The sequence below is a fragment of the Brachycentrus maculatus genome, unplaced genomic scaffold (assembly GCF_059751285.1).
Source record: "Brachycentrus maculatus isolate JH-2025_06_01 unplaced genomic scaffold, ASM5975128v1 h1tg000817l, whole genome shotgun sequence".
In the NCBI taxonomy this organism is placed as follows: Eukaryota; Metazoa; Arthropoda; class Insecta; order Trichoptera; family Brachycentridae; genus Brachycentrus; species Brachycentrus maculatus.
Genome location: NW_028281545.1, coordinates 246,065 through 261,697, shown reverse-complemented (window position 1 = coordinate 261,697; position 15,633 = coordinate 246,065). Strand labels below are relative to the sequence as shown.

The 15,633-nt window shown below is 36.2% G+C and overlaps 2 protein-coding genes across 3 annotated transcripts in view; one reads left to right on the top strand and one right to left on the bottom strand.

Annotated features, from left to right (window-relative positions):
- Positions 1-15,633, top strand: part of LOC148300134 (uncharacterized) — a 151,316-nt gene that overhangs the window by 48,690 nt on the left and 86,993 nt on the right. The gene's annotated exons all lie outside the window — the stretch shown is intronic.
- LOC148300136 (carbohydrate sulfotransferase 11-like) overlaps positions 1-15,633 on the bottom strand; it is an 89,482-nt gene that overhangs the window by 21,321 nt on the left and 52,528 nt on the right. The window contains exon 3 of the mRNA XM_088275203.1: positions 6,103-6,323. Coding sequence (XP_088131329.1) covers positions 6,103-6,323 — 221 coding nt within the window. The remainder of the gene's footprint in view (positions 1-6,102; positions 6,324-15,633) is intronic.

Genomic DNA, 15,633 nt, shown 5'->3' with positions numbered 1-15,633 from the left:
CAATTTTCAGTTGTGCATGTTTTCGGAATGCCCAAAAAATGTACTATATCCCAGCAAAAGAGGCATATTTTTAACTTAATATTTACCCGCTACAGAGCAGAAAGTGTTGTTTTTGCATTTTGAACAAAAGGTATTGTTTAATTATTTTTTTTAAATATACTAAATATTTTTCAAATGGAGAAAAAACCTTCAGGTTTTACCTAAAAAGATCTGTTGCACAGTAAAAAGTTCAGTAAGTGGCTTGATATTTATTTTCAATACATTGTATTATATTTTTATACTTTAAAAACGTTCTCCTGAAAAATCAAGTTTTTTGATTTATGACGTTCTTGAAAGGAGTGAGCGAAATATGTGATACAATTTTTTCGGCTACCTAGTGTAAAAGGACTACGTCACACGTCTAGTATGTACACACAGCCTTTTCATTCCCCCAACACCGAGTTGATCTCTGTCTCATATATTTTTACGCTGTACGCCGAAATATACGGCGATGGGCATTAAAATACAACGCTTTGTTCGCATGAAATTCTCGCATTTGAATATCGCACAAATCATTTTTTAATCGATAGCAAGCCTATTATTTCAGTTCAATATTAACGCCATACAATCGTATATCACAATATTAAAAAAAAAAACCTTTTATCTCGTGTTCGGAACTGATACAATAAATCATAATTTATTTACGGTGTCGAATCTCACGGATATTTTTACGTCAATGAGTGTTCGGCTGTCCAAACTCAAAACACAGTAAGGGACATTTTTTTTGCAGTAGGTTTTTTTTGCATTTTTGAACTGAGTAGAATCTACTTAGTCCAAAAATACAAAAAAAAACGTACTCCAAAAAATGTCCCTTACTGTGTTTTAAGTTTGGACAGCCGTGTTCTCCTTGCTACTTCCCATACTACCATCACGCCGTTTCTACAGGGGAAGGTAGAGAGGATGGAGCGCCACACTCGTCTGTCTTAACTGTAATGTAGGGCGTTTTTTTAGAAGTTTGGTTTTTAAACTGGCTACATAGTTTTACAACACTTTGAGTGTATCCAAATACTTGTTCACAAAATCTGGATTATCTCCAATTACAGGAGTTATTTTCATATTATTTTTTGACATCTCATCAAAGATGAAGAAGAATTTTTGAAGTCTGGACATTTGCAGGGCTGACGGCTGTCATAGGCTGGTTTAAGTGATCACTTTGCACACGTGTAACATTCACCAATTCTACCCATTATTGACAACCACACTGCTCAAATTCTTGGAGTTCTATATGTATGAACCAATTTAGAAACATTGTTATTGAATCACTAGAACTTCAGTAGAGACATCTATTGGTGAGATGAAAAGAAGCTTTTTATTGAGCAGAAACTCTTGTATGTATGTGAGGTCCTATGACGGTCGTCAGCCCCGTAAATGCCCAGACTTCCATATTCTTCTCCATCTTTGTTAAGATGTCAAAAAATAATATGGCTGCAAAGTTTCTACAGACTGTCAATAGTAGACAGTTGACAGTTGATTTGTAGTCAGTACGTTTCGCCATTTTGCCATGAATATACTGAACGGCATAAAAGAATCGGTGAATGAGCCAAAAACAATATTCAGCTTGAACCTTTTTTTTTCAATGCAAAATTTTGTTTATCGACGAGACATTTTTGGTTAAATGACTATGTCAAAAAGCAGAATTCCTAAATTAGGAGCAAAGAAAACCCAGAAGCCTTTGTCAAGACGCCCTTACATTCATTAAAAGTCACTGTTTGGTGTGCTTCATGGGCAGGTGGAATCATTGGCCTATATTTTTTTAAAGACGATACCGGCCAGCATGTTACGGTCAATGGAGAGCGCTACTGAACCATGATTACTGACTTCTTCGTACCCCGGTTAAATGGCATTGATGTGACAGAGCTGTGGTTTCTACAAGATGGCGCAACATGCTACACGGCGGGTGTCATGCCACCATCAATTTATTGCGGGAAATTTGAATCCAGCATTCGGAGTCATAGTTGAGGGTTATACTGTTGATGTCTGCTACATCCAGGCTTCCATGAATGCGTGAATTTTTATTTATTTTGTCTCTAAGGGACACTCCAGCTAAATTAACCAATCATACTACCATCAAATGCTTTGCTAAATAATTATTACATTTTTTGTTCTGTAAAGTTCTCAACCGCTTTTTCACGTAAGAAAGAAAACACGTGTTTGAAATCACGGGATTTTGTTTGTACCAGAAACTTTTCCATGTTAACCGTTTTTTACGTCGAAAGTTTTCATCCTGAATGTTTCCCATTCCACATCATAAAATATGTACATAGTTTAATGTGATTAATGTTGATCGACCACCTATTCCAAAAAGCTCCAGTCTTTATTACGAGCAACTACTAACACATAAATCAGGTAAAGTTTTTATTTTCAAAAATACTGCGCCTTTTCCATTACATTACACGATGTAAAACACAAGTTAATGGGACATAATATGGTAAACAAATTTGCGAAAACGGTTATCTAAATTACGCAAGATTTACGTCTACGGCCGAAGTGGTGATATAAGGAAATAATGCAAAACTGAGAATTATCGATAAAATTAAGAAAGCTGTGTTGAGATGGTTAAGGCATGAATGATTGGAGTAATCTATAAAAACAAAAGTGTATTCGAATCCAACGTTGATAAAATTTCAAAGCAATTAGTGGATAATTTAAAATTGAGATATTAAACAAACTAATATTTACAAAATAAATAAAATTTGTGTGTGACCCCATCATGACATATGAGATCAAATGCAAAGCGGACAGCGAAGTAACAAAAACATGCTAAGAGTGTCAGAAATGAAGATTCTAAGGAGCATATCTTGCAAGAGTCTACGATATAGAATAAGGAACACCAGGATAAGAGAAATATGCGAGATCGAAGATGTTGTTAGGAGGGGAAGACAACGAAGAAGACAATGGTATGCGCAAATGAGGAGAATGGAACCAAAAAAAACTTTCCCACATCAAACTGCACAACCAACCACAAGATAAACGATTACCGGGCAGACCACCAAAGAGGTGGATTGTCAGCTGGGAATCAACATCGCAGGAGGCGAATCCCTCTTAAAAACAGGCCACAAGGCCTACACCAACAAGATCAAGGAAAAGAAGAACATATAAGTATTGTAAAATGTGTCCTCAGCACAGGAGTCAGTGAGGACATATTTACAAATTTAAAATCAAAGTATGATGAAAGAAATAAATTAAAATATGTGTGAGTCTCAAACGAAATAGAGTGATGCTTCGAATAGCGTACTTAATTCGTTCCAGGAGCAAGTTTGTCACGTGAAACGCGTTTTCTCATAACAATACATGTTGAAAAAATTAATTCATTCTATAGTATAAAAAATGGTACTCTAACATCATAAAGATATTCAGGTATTTTTTTTAGTTGGAGAGTCTACCATGATTTGTACAGTTGAATCCTCTTGTTCCATTCTTTGCTTCTTGGCTGATGGCTTTAAAAACCTTTCCAAGGTTTACAACATTTTGAGTGTGTCTAAATACTTGTTCATAAAATCTGGATTATCTCCAATTACAGGAGTTATTTTCATATTATTTTTTGGGATCTCATCAAAGATGAAGAAGAATATGGAAGTCTGGGAAAATTACCATATTATGCCCAGACTTTCATATTCTTCTTCATCTTTGATGAGATGTCAAAAAATAATACTTTCCAAGGTTGTCTGTTTTTCCTCTTCTTCGACACCTGCCAGAAATAACAGGCGAGGGTGTCATTGTACAGATCGTTGACCCTGTTGGCCTCAGCTGAGGTTGGATAATGAGTGTTGGTAAACTCCTGAACCTCTCCCCGTTTGACTTAGATGTCCTCGATGGCAGCAGTTGAGATTGGTGTATTTAATTGTTCCTTTTCATTGTCAATGAGCTTCCCATTGAGCTTCATCATGTTGCTGGAATAGAAGTGCATTTAGCTCTTCTTGGTGTTCTTCTATACTTTGGTACAAGTGCATTGGCTGCATGCGACCTAGGAGCGTTCTAGCGGCAAGATAAAAATACAATACAATACAATACGGTCGTGTTGTTTTGTGTTGGTTATAAAAAAAAATTATATGCTTTTAAAACATGCTGATGTTTTAATGTACACGCATTCAAACTAATTTATATGATAAATTATATGAAATAAATACTACCATAATTTTACACCCTTCAAAATTAAAACTATCGAACTTTGTCGGGTTGTGGTCCCGTGGTTAGTGTTGCGGACTCTTAAGTCAGAGTTTCTCGATTCGAACCCACTCTACCACAAATTTATACCTATTTCTAATAATGAGCCACTTAGGCTCACAGAAATAATATGAAATTGAGGCGTTTTTGTAAATAATAAAAAAAAAAAACAAATATTTCTCTTTAAAAAAAAAAATACAATCCTTTGCGTGAAGCGATGTTCGTTGGGTGAGTCGCGTAAGAGACGGACTGAAAATTCGTTGTACGCAGCGTTCGTTATACGAGGCATCACCGTAAAATAGTCACATAACCAATCAAAATCGTAAGTCCACAACGATTTATAATATGTAATAAAATACTTATCAGTATAATAGTTATCATTGATAATGATCATTTTGGACCTGCTGGGTGCAAAGAAGAATACAAACAATTATTAATGAGGTATCCGATATCAGTCGTGCGCGTTTTAGTGCTTTCTTAGGAGTTGGAAATGTGTTGAATGAGTAATAAATTTTTATATGGTGGGAAATGCTGGTCGTAAATACTAGAAGCTTATAGACTCGGGCAGCTCCTATCTTAGCAATTTATGGCGGGCAACTCCACACAACGCTAATATAGTAGTGATGTCATCAATATCTTATTTATCTAGTAGGTTCTTCCATCGATGTGTGGAGATACAGATCCATAATAGCCCAGTCGCTTTGTACCGTGAGAATCGCTGACATCGCAAGAATTTAATACAACAGTTTTACGTTTAAAAAAAAATAATATTTATCTCAACGTGGATGAAGAAAAATATGGAAGTCTGGATTTATTTTTATTTTTTAAAAGATTTTTTTAAATTTTATTTACACAAATGTTTCAATTTTTTATTTTTTATTTTTTTATTATTAGATTAAAACCAATATTTTTAGCTTTTCCACTTTTTTATTTGACCAGCGACCGGGTTTTGTCGTTACCGACATCATCAGATTGGTCTGATGATGTCGGTAACGACGAAACTCGGTCGCTGGTCAAATAAAAAAGTGGAAAAGCTAAAAATATTGGTTTTAATCTAATAATAAATTAAAAATGCAATTCCATCACGAAGTGTCAGTGGATAATATAAATCTATTACAAATATTTCAATTTCACACTATTTCTGTGAGCCTAAGCGGCTCTTTATTAGGAATAGATATCAAATTGTGGTAAAGTGAGTTCGAACCGAGACATTCTGACTTGAGTCCGCGACACTAACCACGGGACCACAACCCGACATTTACAGGGCTTACAACCTTTAATCTTGAACTGACCACTTAAAAGTTTTTGAAATACTTATTTTCCATGGTGTTTCTCTGCTCCTATTTCCATCTACATTCGCCTCATAAATTTGGTACATCGTTCTTTCCTCACTCATTCGTTCCACATATCCAAACCATTTCAACACACATCTTAAATTTCATCCATAATGCTTGTCTCAGCCTTGCATTCTTTCCTTATTTCACTACTCGAACATTTAACAAACGTTGTTTTGCCGCAGATTCGTCTGAAAAATCGCTTTTCGTCTGTATTCGGTCTACTTTATCCCTTCACCAAATGAGATGGTATTGCTCGTTTAGATGACATATTGCTGTCTCACCAGAGGAGATGTTATTGCTCCTATTGCTGTCTCACCAAATGAGATGGTATTGCTCGTTTAGATTACATATTGCTGTCTCACCAGATGAGATTTTATTGCTCGTATTGTTGTCTCACCAGATAAGATGGTATTGCTTGTTTACATTACAAATTGTTGTCTCACCAGATGAGATATTATTGCTTGTATTGTTGTCTCACCAGATGATATGGTATTGCTCGTTTAGATTACATATTGTTGTCTCACCAGATAAGATGGTATTGCTCGTTTAGATATTTTCTTACCAGATGAGATGGTATTGCTTGTTTATGAGGTACTCCCAGGCGTTGGGGCTGGCTATGCCCCTGGGCAGGTTGCTGCACTCCCTCTCCAGGTACTTGCGTCTCGCTTCCATCCTCGCCTCGGCCGCTTCCATCTCCGCCGGGGTCAGCTCTCTCCTGATGACGTCATTCAAACCCCCGTCGGCCGCCCTCTTGTAAATGTAGCTGTCGTTGTCCCCAATGTCCTGAAACAAAGAATACGAGGTTTTGTTCAAATCAGAAAAATGTTCAGGTCAACATTGCTCATGGCGGACAGCGTGCTTCTTGACATCGGCTAAAATATTCTACATTTAATTAAGTATGCATAAATACGTATATACTTACTAACCATCACGCCACTTCTCGCGTGGGTAAGCAGAGGAAATAAAACTCCACACCAATCTATATTTATTAAACATTCTTCGCCTCTTGACGGATGTACGGCAAAATGTTGTATGATATATTTTCGAATGGTGATATAAGGAAAGATGCGAGGCTTAGATAAGCATTATCGATAAAATTAAAAAAGGTGTTTTGAGAGATGAGGAAAAAACGGTAAAACATGAGGCGAATGTAGTTGGAAAAAAGAGCAGAAAAAGACCGAGGAAAATTTGGCGTGATTAGATATGTCAAATATTTGAAAGCGATCGGGTCAGGAGTCGAAACAATCGGCAGGTATGCGTGATGAGAAGCAAAAATGTTTACAAGGACAGAGTGGTGTGGCGTTCTATTCCCCTGCGGAGAAGCAGGATGATGGTTAGTTGGTTTGATCGTTTTTCAAGCTTCTCATCTTTCATACGAACCACGCCTCACTTACGTCCGACTGCCCACTCAGATATATTTCTAACAAAGCCTCAAAAGTTTGTTGCTCCAAAAAACTTGGGAACAAACTTTCCAAATTGACAAATTGGCAGGGCGCCACTGCTATTTTTCATACAAAACTTCAGACAATCTTTCAGTTCCGATTAGGCTACAGCTCTATCATCGATGTATTTCCAGCGAAATTAGATTCGTAGAGTTTAAATCCGACTTGAAAAATACAGTATTTTCTATGTTGTATTTTAAAAGCATTGTTCATTTTGTGGTATGGTAATAATAATCCTTAGTGTAATAATGAGCACGCTCGGCTACCGTTCTGGAGGTCCCGGGTTCGATTCCCAGGGGGGGGGTAAAATAAATGTAAGTGATTTTTTCATTGTGATATTAATTCAATATTACCCTGGACTGGTACCTGAAGCGGAGAGCTGATCACCTTTCCTTCATGTGCTATCGATCAAGATAACACTGCGTTTATATGACGCAGTGCCCTATGCTCCGTTGGGGAGCGGATAAGGGTTACATATATAATAATAATAAAAATATCCACCTTCGTAGTGTAGTGATCATCGCGTTTGGCTACCATGCTGGAGGTCCCGGGTTTGATTCCCAGGGTCAAAATAAATATGGGTGATTTTCACTCTCACATTTATTGATTATAACCCTGGATTGGTACAAGAAGCACAGGGCTGATCACCTTGCCTTTATGCAAATAACGATCAAGATAACACTCCGTCGCTACGGTACAGTGCCCTATGAACCATTAGATGCGAATAAGGGTTAAAAGAAAAAAAGCACCTCCTCTGATAACTTCTGAGACATTACTATCTATCATTAGAACCCGAACTGTCCATCCAACTTCATTCCTTACTTCCTCATTCCTCTACCTCCTTCCCTCAAACCCGTTCTTCGTTTGCCTTCCTTATTATCATCAATTTGTAATTTGTAACTCGACTTTTAAAATGAAAATATCGATATATAAAATATAATAGATATGGGCTCACAATTTTTGTATTACTCCGTAATATATTTATGTATTACATAAAATTATTTTAATATTCATTTGCAGCGACGGAAATATATCGTTTGTGAAAAAATCGCGGATAAAATCACAATACACAAACGTTTTTCAATGTATACGCGTATGTCGTAACGTGTTTACTGCGCCAGTAGTGCGCAGATCGTCTCACGCCGTGGTCGTGTCGCTACGCTAGCTATTGCGGCTACTTGCGATGTTTGTTTTTCTCGTTTTCTGGTACTTATCAGATTCGACATTACGAAATCGATACATTAACTATGGCCAATAAAGCAACATTTAGGAATATTCACATTTTCCCGTTTTTAAACCATATTTTCATATGGTGTACCAAATACATAACACCGGCGCACGCAGAAGCTTTAAGCACCGTAAGGGAAAGGTTAATACCACTTCCATAACCATTAATGAGTTACTACCGGTTTCGGAATAATCATTCCATCATCAGGTTTTGTAAAATTTTGAAAAAGAGAAAGAAAACAATGAATCACAGTGCGAATATTTTTTAAAGTGGACTTGAAAATTAAATTTGGTTACATAATTTGTTTTTTATTAATGTTTTACTAAGTAAATAACACTATTTCTATTTGAATCATTAACTTTTTGATTGATTTTTCATTTTATAATTAAAAATGTAACTTTGTTTTAAAATCACTAAAAATATTACTTGTTTCTAAATTTTTTTGTGAATTTGTGCATATGAAAGTGGTATTACACAAAGCGAACGATGAATGATAAGGAGTGTTATATTACCATACCACAAAGTTAACAATGGATGATAAGGAGAGTGTTATATTACCATACTACGAAGTTAACAATGGATGATAATGAGAGTGTTATATTACCATACCACAAAGTTAACAATGGATGATAAGGACAGTGTTATATTACCATGTCACAAAGTTAACAATGGACGATAAGTAGAGTGTTATATTACCATACCACAAAGTTATCAATGGATGATAAGGAGAGTGTTATATTATCATATCACAAAGTTATCTATGGATGATAATGAGAGTGTTATATTACTATACCACAAAGTTAGCAATGCTTTTAATATACGAAATATTCTATATTCTTCTACATCTGTGTTGAGATGTAAATATTCATTTATGTCAGATAATCGGGTCGATAATAGGGTCCACTGCCTCCATATGTATCCGAGCCAAAGTTTTATTTCTCGTATTCGTCCGCTGGTAGAGCCTGCATTATTCGCCGCCCTCGCTAGGGGTGGGCGTGGGGGCGGGGGCGGCACATTTATACTGCAATGCAGTTCCACCCCTAAAGCTCTGACCAAACTTTAAGCCTTTAATTCCTACTACGTGTGGTGAAGCGCCAACGTACCTACTAACGGAAATCGACCATTCTCGATTCTATTTTTAAATTGATGTATTAATTTTTAATAATATTAATATTTCATAAGCTTCTTTACATCTCACCAATAGATGTCTCTAGTGAAGTTCTAGTGATTCATGAACAAGGTTTCTAAATTGGTTCATATATATAGAACTTCCAAGAATTTGAGTAGTGTGGTTGTCAATAATGGGTAGAATTGGTGAATGTTACACGTGTGTAAAGTGATCACTTAAACCAGCCTATGACGGTCGTAAGCCCCGTAAATGCCCAGACTTCCATATTCTTCTTCATCTTTGATGAGATGTCAAAAAAAAAAAAATAATAATATTAATATTTCATATTATTTTTTGACATCTCAATGTTGATGAAGAAGAATATGGAAGACTGGGCATTTATGGGGCTTAAGACCGTTATAGGCTGGTTACAGTGATCACTTTTACACCTGGTCAATGGTCAATGGTGTTTATACTTTAGCTTTTGGTGTGCCGCGGAATACTAGGAATAAATTTAGTGCGTCGTAGGTGAGAAAAAGTTGCAGAGCACTGATATAAAGGACACAACGATGCGAAAAATATTATAAATAAAATTAATACATTGACATATCGCTCACTCCTTTCAACAACATCATATATCAAAAATCGACAATTTTCAGTTGAGCATGTTTTCGGAATGCCCAGAAAATGTACTACATCCCAGCAAAAGCGGAATATTTTAAACTTTATATTTACCCGTTACAGGGCAGAATGTGTTGTTTTTGCATTTCGAAGAAAAGGTATTGTTTAATTATTTTTTTAAATATACTTAATATTTTTCAAGTGGAGAAAAAAAATTTCGGTTTTACCTTAAAAGATCTGTTGCACAGTAAAAAGTTCAATAAGTGGCTTAATATTTATTCTTAATACATTATATTATATTTTTAAACTTTAAAAACGTTTTCCTGAAAAATCAAGTTTTTTGATTTATGACGTTCTTGAAATTAGTAAGCGATATCTCGGGCAGCTGGTTAATTTGGGTATTGGCAATATAATTTAAGGACCGTACTCCAAATTTAGTAGTGTTTATCGGCTCTTCGTGTATTTTGTTATGTCCTCGTGTATTATAATTATGAATTTCTTTGTTAAAAAATTCTTTTTTAAAAGGGATTTTATTCAGGTTTTAAATCTCCAGACCATTCCTCTCCCCTCGCCGTGCAAGCTCCCCTACGTACCGATACAAAGTGGGATGTTTCTTTGAAACGATCCCACATAACTCCCGGCCTCAGACCGGGAGGGCGGGAATCGCAACGGGAACAGGCGGGAAGATGAAACCAAACTAGGAAACCTCGAAAATAATGGAAAATACTGCCAGACCAATGAAATGGGAATCGGGCACAAATGATTGTACATTTCGCAACATTTTTAGTGCCTTGTTCACAATTTTTACTACGTTTTACTTGATTTTTTTTCACTCATACCCTTATTCACACCCCAATGGTGCATAGGGCACTGCATCATATAAACTCAGCGTTATCTTGATCGTAAATACACGAAGAAACGGTGATTTAGCCCTCCACTTCATGTACCAGTCCAGGGTAATATTGCATAAATATGATAGTATAAAAATCAATCATATTTATTAGAACCCCTCCTGGGAATCGAGTCCGGAACCTCTAGTACGGTAATATTGAATAAATATTATAGTGAAAAAAACACTTATATTTCTTTGACCCACCCTGGCATTTGAACCCGGGACCTCCAGAACGGTAGTCGAGCGTAAAGACCATTACACTACGGAGGCAGACTAAAAAATTGATAAATACCACTATAAAAATCTATTGTGACGTGTTTCGTTGCATTCCACACAAATAGTGGGGTTTTACCACAAAGTGACTGCCTTATCAATTAATGAAGCCAATAGTGTGAACACCACGACGGGAGTCCTTTGTGACCCGAAAATGCCAGCCAAGTTTAAGGTGAAAGTCTACCAAACAATCGTCAGACCCGCACTCCTCCATGGCGCCTACTAGATGATGGATGGCACCTACTCCAGGCAACTAGAAACTGCTGATATGCGAATGCTTAGATGGTCAGCTGAAGTGTCCTTTAGAGACAAAATAAAGAGTTCACGAATTCGTGGAAGCCTGGCTGTAACATATTTACATCAATAGTAAGGTAGAAGAAAGCCAATTGAGATGGTATGGAAACATAGGACGTATTGTACCTGATCATATTGTAAACCAGACAATCCCCGTGGATCTACCTCGAAAGGCATCTAGAGGAAGACCAAAGAATTCATGGATGCTGCAGAAAGATAACATGATTCGAAGGCATGGCCTAGGTGGCGTTTTCCATGACAGAAGGACCTATAAGCTGAGAACGAAGAGAGCTAACTCTCACAGTCTACAAAGACGATAAGTTGGGTTGGAGCAAAGACGAATAATGTACACACTTTAAAGGCAGGAAGATTAAAATCCTGAAAATTTAAAAATGCCCTCATTTCAATAGTTTCGTCACTTGTAAACACTTCTGAGTTATGCCTACCGCTTGTATCCTTGGCCACTCATCAAATATACAAATTGTCATAAACGATTTGCAAACATTCTGCAAACTGTAAACTTGTAAGTGCCGTCGGGCAGTTAGCACTTGACATAACGCACGTGTGAGTGCTTCTCTATGTCGTGTATGGATGTGATGTGTATACTCCATGAACCGTTCATATGTAGCGCCTAACAAGTAACGTTTTCGATTAGCCTATTGGGTTGATATTTCTCTCTTTATACTTTCTTCCATCCTATGTTTATGATGTCGAATTATCAAATATATCAGGAGATAGAAATACGCAATACTTGATCAAATTTGTGCGTTGATAGCGTGATTAGGTATTAGTTACTTTTTTCCCGCTTAAGTTTGTGATGTCAAATTGTCAAATATATCAGAGAGTATTAAACTTTAATTTAGCAGCTTTCTCAAATTGCTGGCTGCCGTGAACTGAAACACGTCATGAGATTTATGATATATGTATGAGTTCCAAAAATTTCAGTAGTGTGGTTGTCAATCATGGGTATGTCAATAATGGTGAATGTTACACGTATGTTAAGTTATTACTTAACCAGCCTATGACTGATTATAAGCCTAACTTCCATTTACTTCTTCATCTTTGTTGATATTATGTAGAGGTTTTTTATTTCAAATTGGACGTTTTATTAGTACTACATATCGCTCACTCCTTTCAAGAACGTAATAAATCAAAAAACTTGATTTTTCAGGAGAACGTTAAAGTTTAAAAATATAATACAATGTATTAAAAATAAATATCAAGCCACTTATTGAACTTTTTTACCGTGAAACAGATCTTTTTAGGTAATAATACCTGAAGGTTTTTTCTCCATTTGAAAAATATTTAGTATATTAAAAAAAAAATTAAACAATGCCTTTACTTCAAAATGCAAATACAACAATTTTTGCCCTGTAGCGGGTAAATATTAAGTTAAAAATATGCCGCTTTGCTGGGATATAGTACATTTTCTGGGCATTCCGAAAACATGCACAACTGAAAATTTACGATTTTGATTTATGACGTTCTTGAAAGGAGCGAGCGATATACCGTCATTGTGAATACCAACCCACATCTTTTATTCTTCAGACTAGCAAGTGCATTAGTCGTCGAGCCTGCGCGGCGCGCTGTCATAGTCTGCGCGCAATGTGTACTCAAGTTTTCAGATAAAATTTTTCAATATTACTTTGAATATGTTTTTGAAAATTCTAACCTAAAATTAAGTTATGATGCATTCGGACCATTTCCCGTCAGGCATGTGCGATCAAGTTGTCGCACGACGCCGACGACGTTGGTTCGTGCGCGACGCCCCTCCGCAGTGGCCCAGGTGGCGTCGGAATGGAATCGCCTCGCTAATTCCACGCTCGGGATTGTCGGGGGTTAAACCGCCCATAAATTATAGATTTACCCCACTTTAGTAGCCGAGAGATCACTACTTTACACGCTCTTACAAATAATTCTCATTAACACTTCCGTACTGAAAAGAACGGTGATGAAATATTCAAAATTACCGTTTTACACAATTTTACTCTTTCATTTATATGTGAGGTCCGAATCCTGGATTATTTTATTTTTATTTATTTATTTATGGTTCAAAAACGATGAAAAACATATTACAAGCAATGAAATACAGTGCAATACAAATTGTTTGAATGCTTTTCATCATTGTCGTGTTCTCGACAAATCATACACAGTGATACCTCTATCTATCGTTCCTCGAATAATCGTTTTCCCGGATGTGTCGTTTATTTCTGCTACCCCGAATTCATTTCATACAAAAATAGATCACATCGATCGTTTCTATCCAACATTTTACCGTATTCATCGTTTGAATTACGCTACATATTTTATATGATTTGTCTGTTTTTTTAAACATTTTCTCAATTTTGTTATATTCGACGACAATATTTCAACGTGTGGGATACAGACTATCAAAAGCTTGTGTGATGGATACAGCGGAAGAGGTCTGAAGATCTTTGGGTTCTGTTCAACTTTGTATTTGTTTTTAATAAATACATTTATTTACATCTAAAACTTGTATTCTTACAATTTCAACCTACCAATGGTTATGCCATTGGGAGGATGGTATCTTTACTCGATCGTATATCTTTGGTGAGCAAGTGTGTGTGTTATTGTGCGGGAAGCCAGAGCAGGATATTTAAAAGAAATGCGTACTTACAGTTTGTTTATTGATATAAATTCTTACACGATTTGATATTAACTTATTATAATTTATCTAATTGATTATTGAACTTTAAATTATATATGAAGCTAAAATATACGTCCTTTAGCCACCAAGCGATAGCAGGCGATTCTCGCTGGCGCGCTCCGGTTGGCCGCTTTTGTTGAATCCGCTCGGGTTGCCAACTTGGTAGTAGCAGTAGTTCAGTGTTGCCAACTTGGTAGTAGTAGTTGCTACCCGCCTACATATCCTTGTGTATTGACTTCTTTATCCCGCATTTTTTTCCCGCATTCATAGTTTATTTCACTAGGTCCCTTTTAAAACGATAGATAGAGGTTTCACTGTATTAATAATGATAATAATCATATATAATCACATACTTGGTTGCCCAGTTTTGGACCACGTTTTTATGAACTGGGTTTTTGGTTATGTAGTGAGTGTATAGAGAGAAATTAAAGAATGTACTTACAGTTGTCTCCTTTACTGATAGAAATATAAACTTAACTAAATACATTAATAAAACTGCCATTTATGAAAAAAAAAAACAAAGTGGCAAAATTGTTTAATTTATAAGGGTTTGAAAATGCATGATGAGATGCCTGAATATATGAAGAATGAAAAGAGTCTGAAAGAATTTAAAAATAAATATTTTGTTTACTGTAAGGAAATGTAAATATATGTATATGTAAATGTAGTAAATTAAGCGTATATAATAGTTTATATTAGTTGTCATATAAGCTAACTTAAGAAATAATAAAAAAATAAATAAAAATAAAAATGAATAAAAGAATGGCAATTAATTTATGAGAGATAAAGAAGTGATGTTAAAAATATAGTAAATGCGACGGTTAAAATTAAATCTAGAATAAACGTACGTTACCGCTGACAGTCCAAACGATTCTCGTCAATTTTCGTGCCCGAGTTTCGGACGTCGGATTTGTTCGGGTTTGTTCGGCTTGGTGCGTTCGGACTTTTTCGGAATTGTTCGTATTTGTTCGGCTCGTCACGTGACTCAACTGTATTGGCGCCATACATACATGAGAGATGCTAAAAATATCCTTTTCATTTTATTATTTTAGCTTACAATTTGATCAATTCATTTATTTACAACATTTTCAGTGTGTTCCAATACTTGTTCACAAATCTGGATTATCTCCATATATCTGTTCTATTTCATCATGAAAATGAGCACTTTACAAGTTGAACAACGTTTACAAATTGTTTAATTGCACTACACGGAATTGTGCTTTTGTCCGTCTTTCTTCGGATCGGTGCTCTTGATCGGTGCGTGAACACATTGCGCGTAAATTCGATCACGCTAAACTGTCGTAGTCGTTTTTTTTCGCAAAACCGGACTGCCGGACGGTAAAATTCCGGGTAGTGCACAAGCCCCCTTAGCGTGCGAGCCGTCTCTAAGCCCGCATTAGCGGTATTTGTAGGCACGTACGCTAAACACTAAAGTCGGCCAATTGCTCAAACACGGATAACCGAAACACAACGATTACATATATGTACATGAATACGGAATCTGTAATTCAACGCTGTAATGAGCGTGGACCAACTGGCGACAGATTCATCCAATATTCATCGTCGC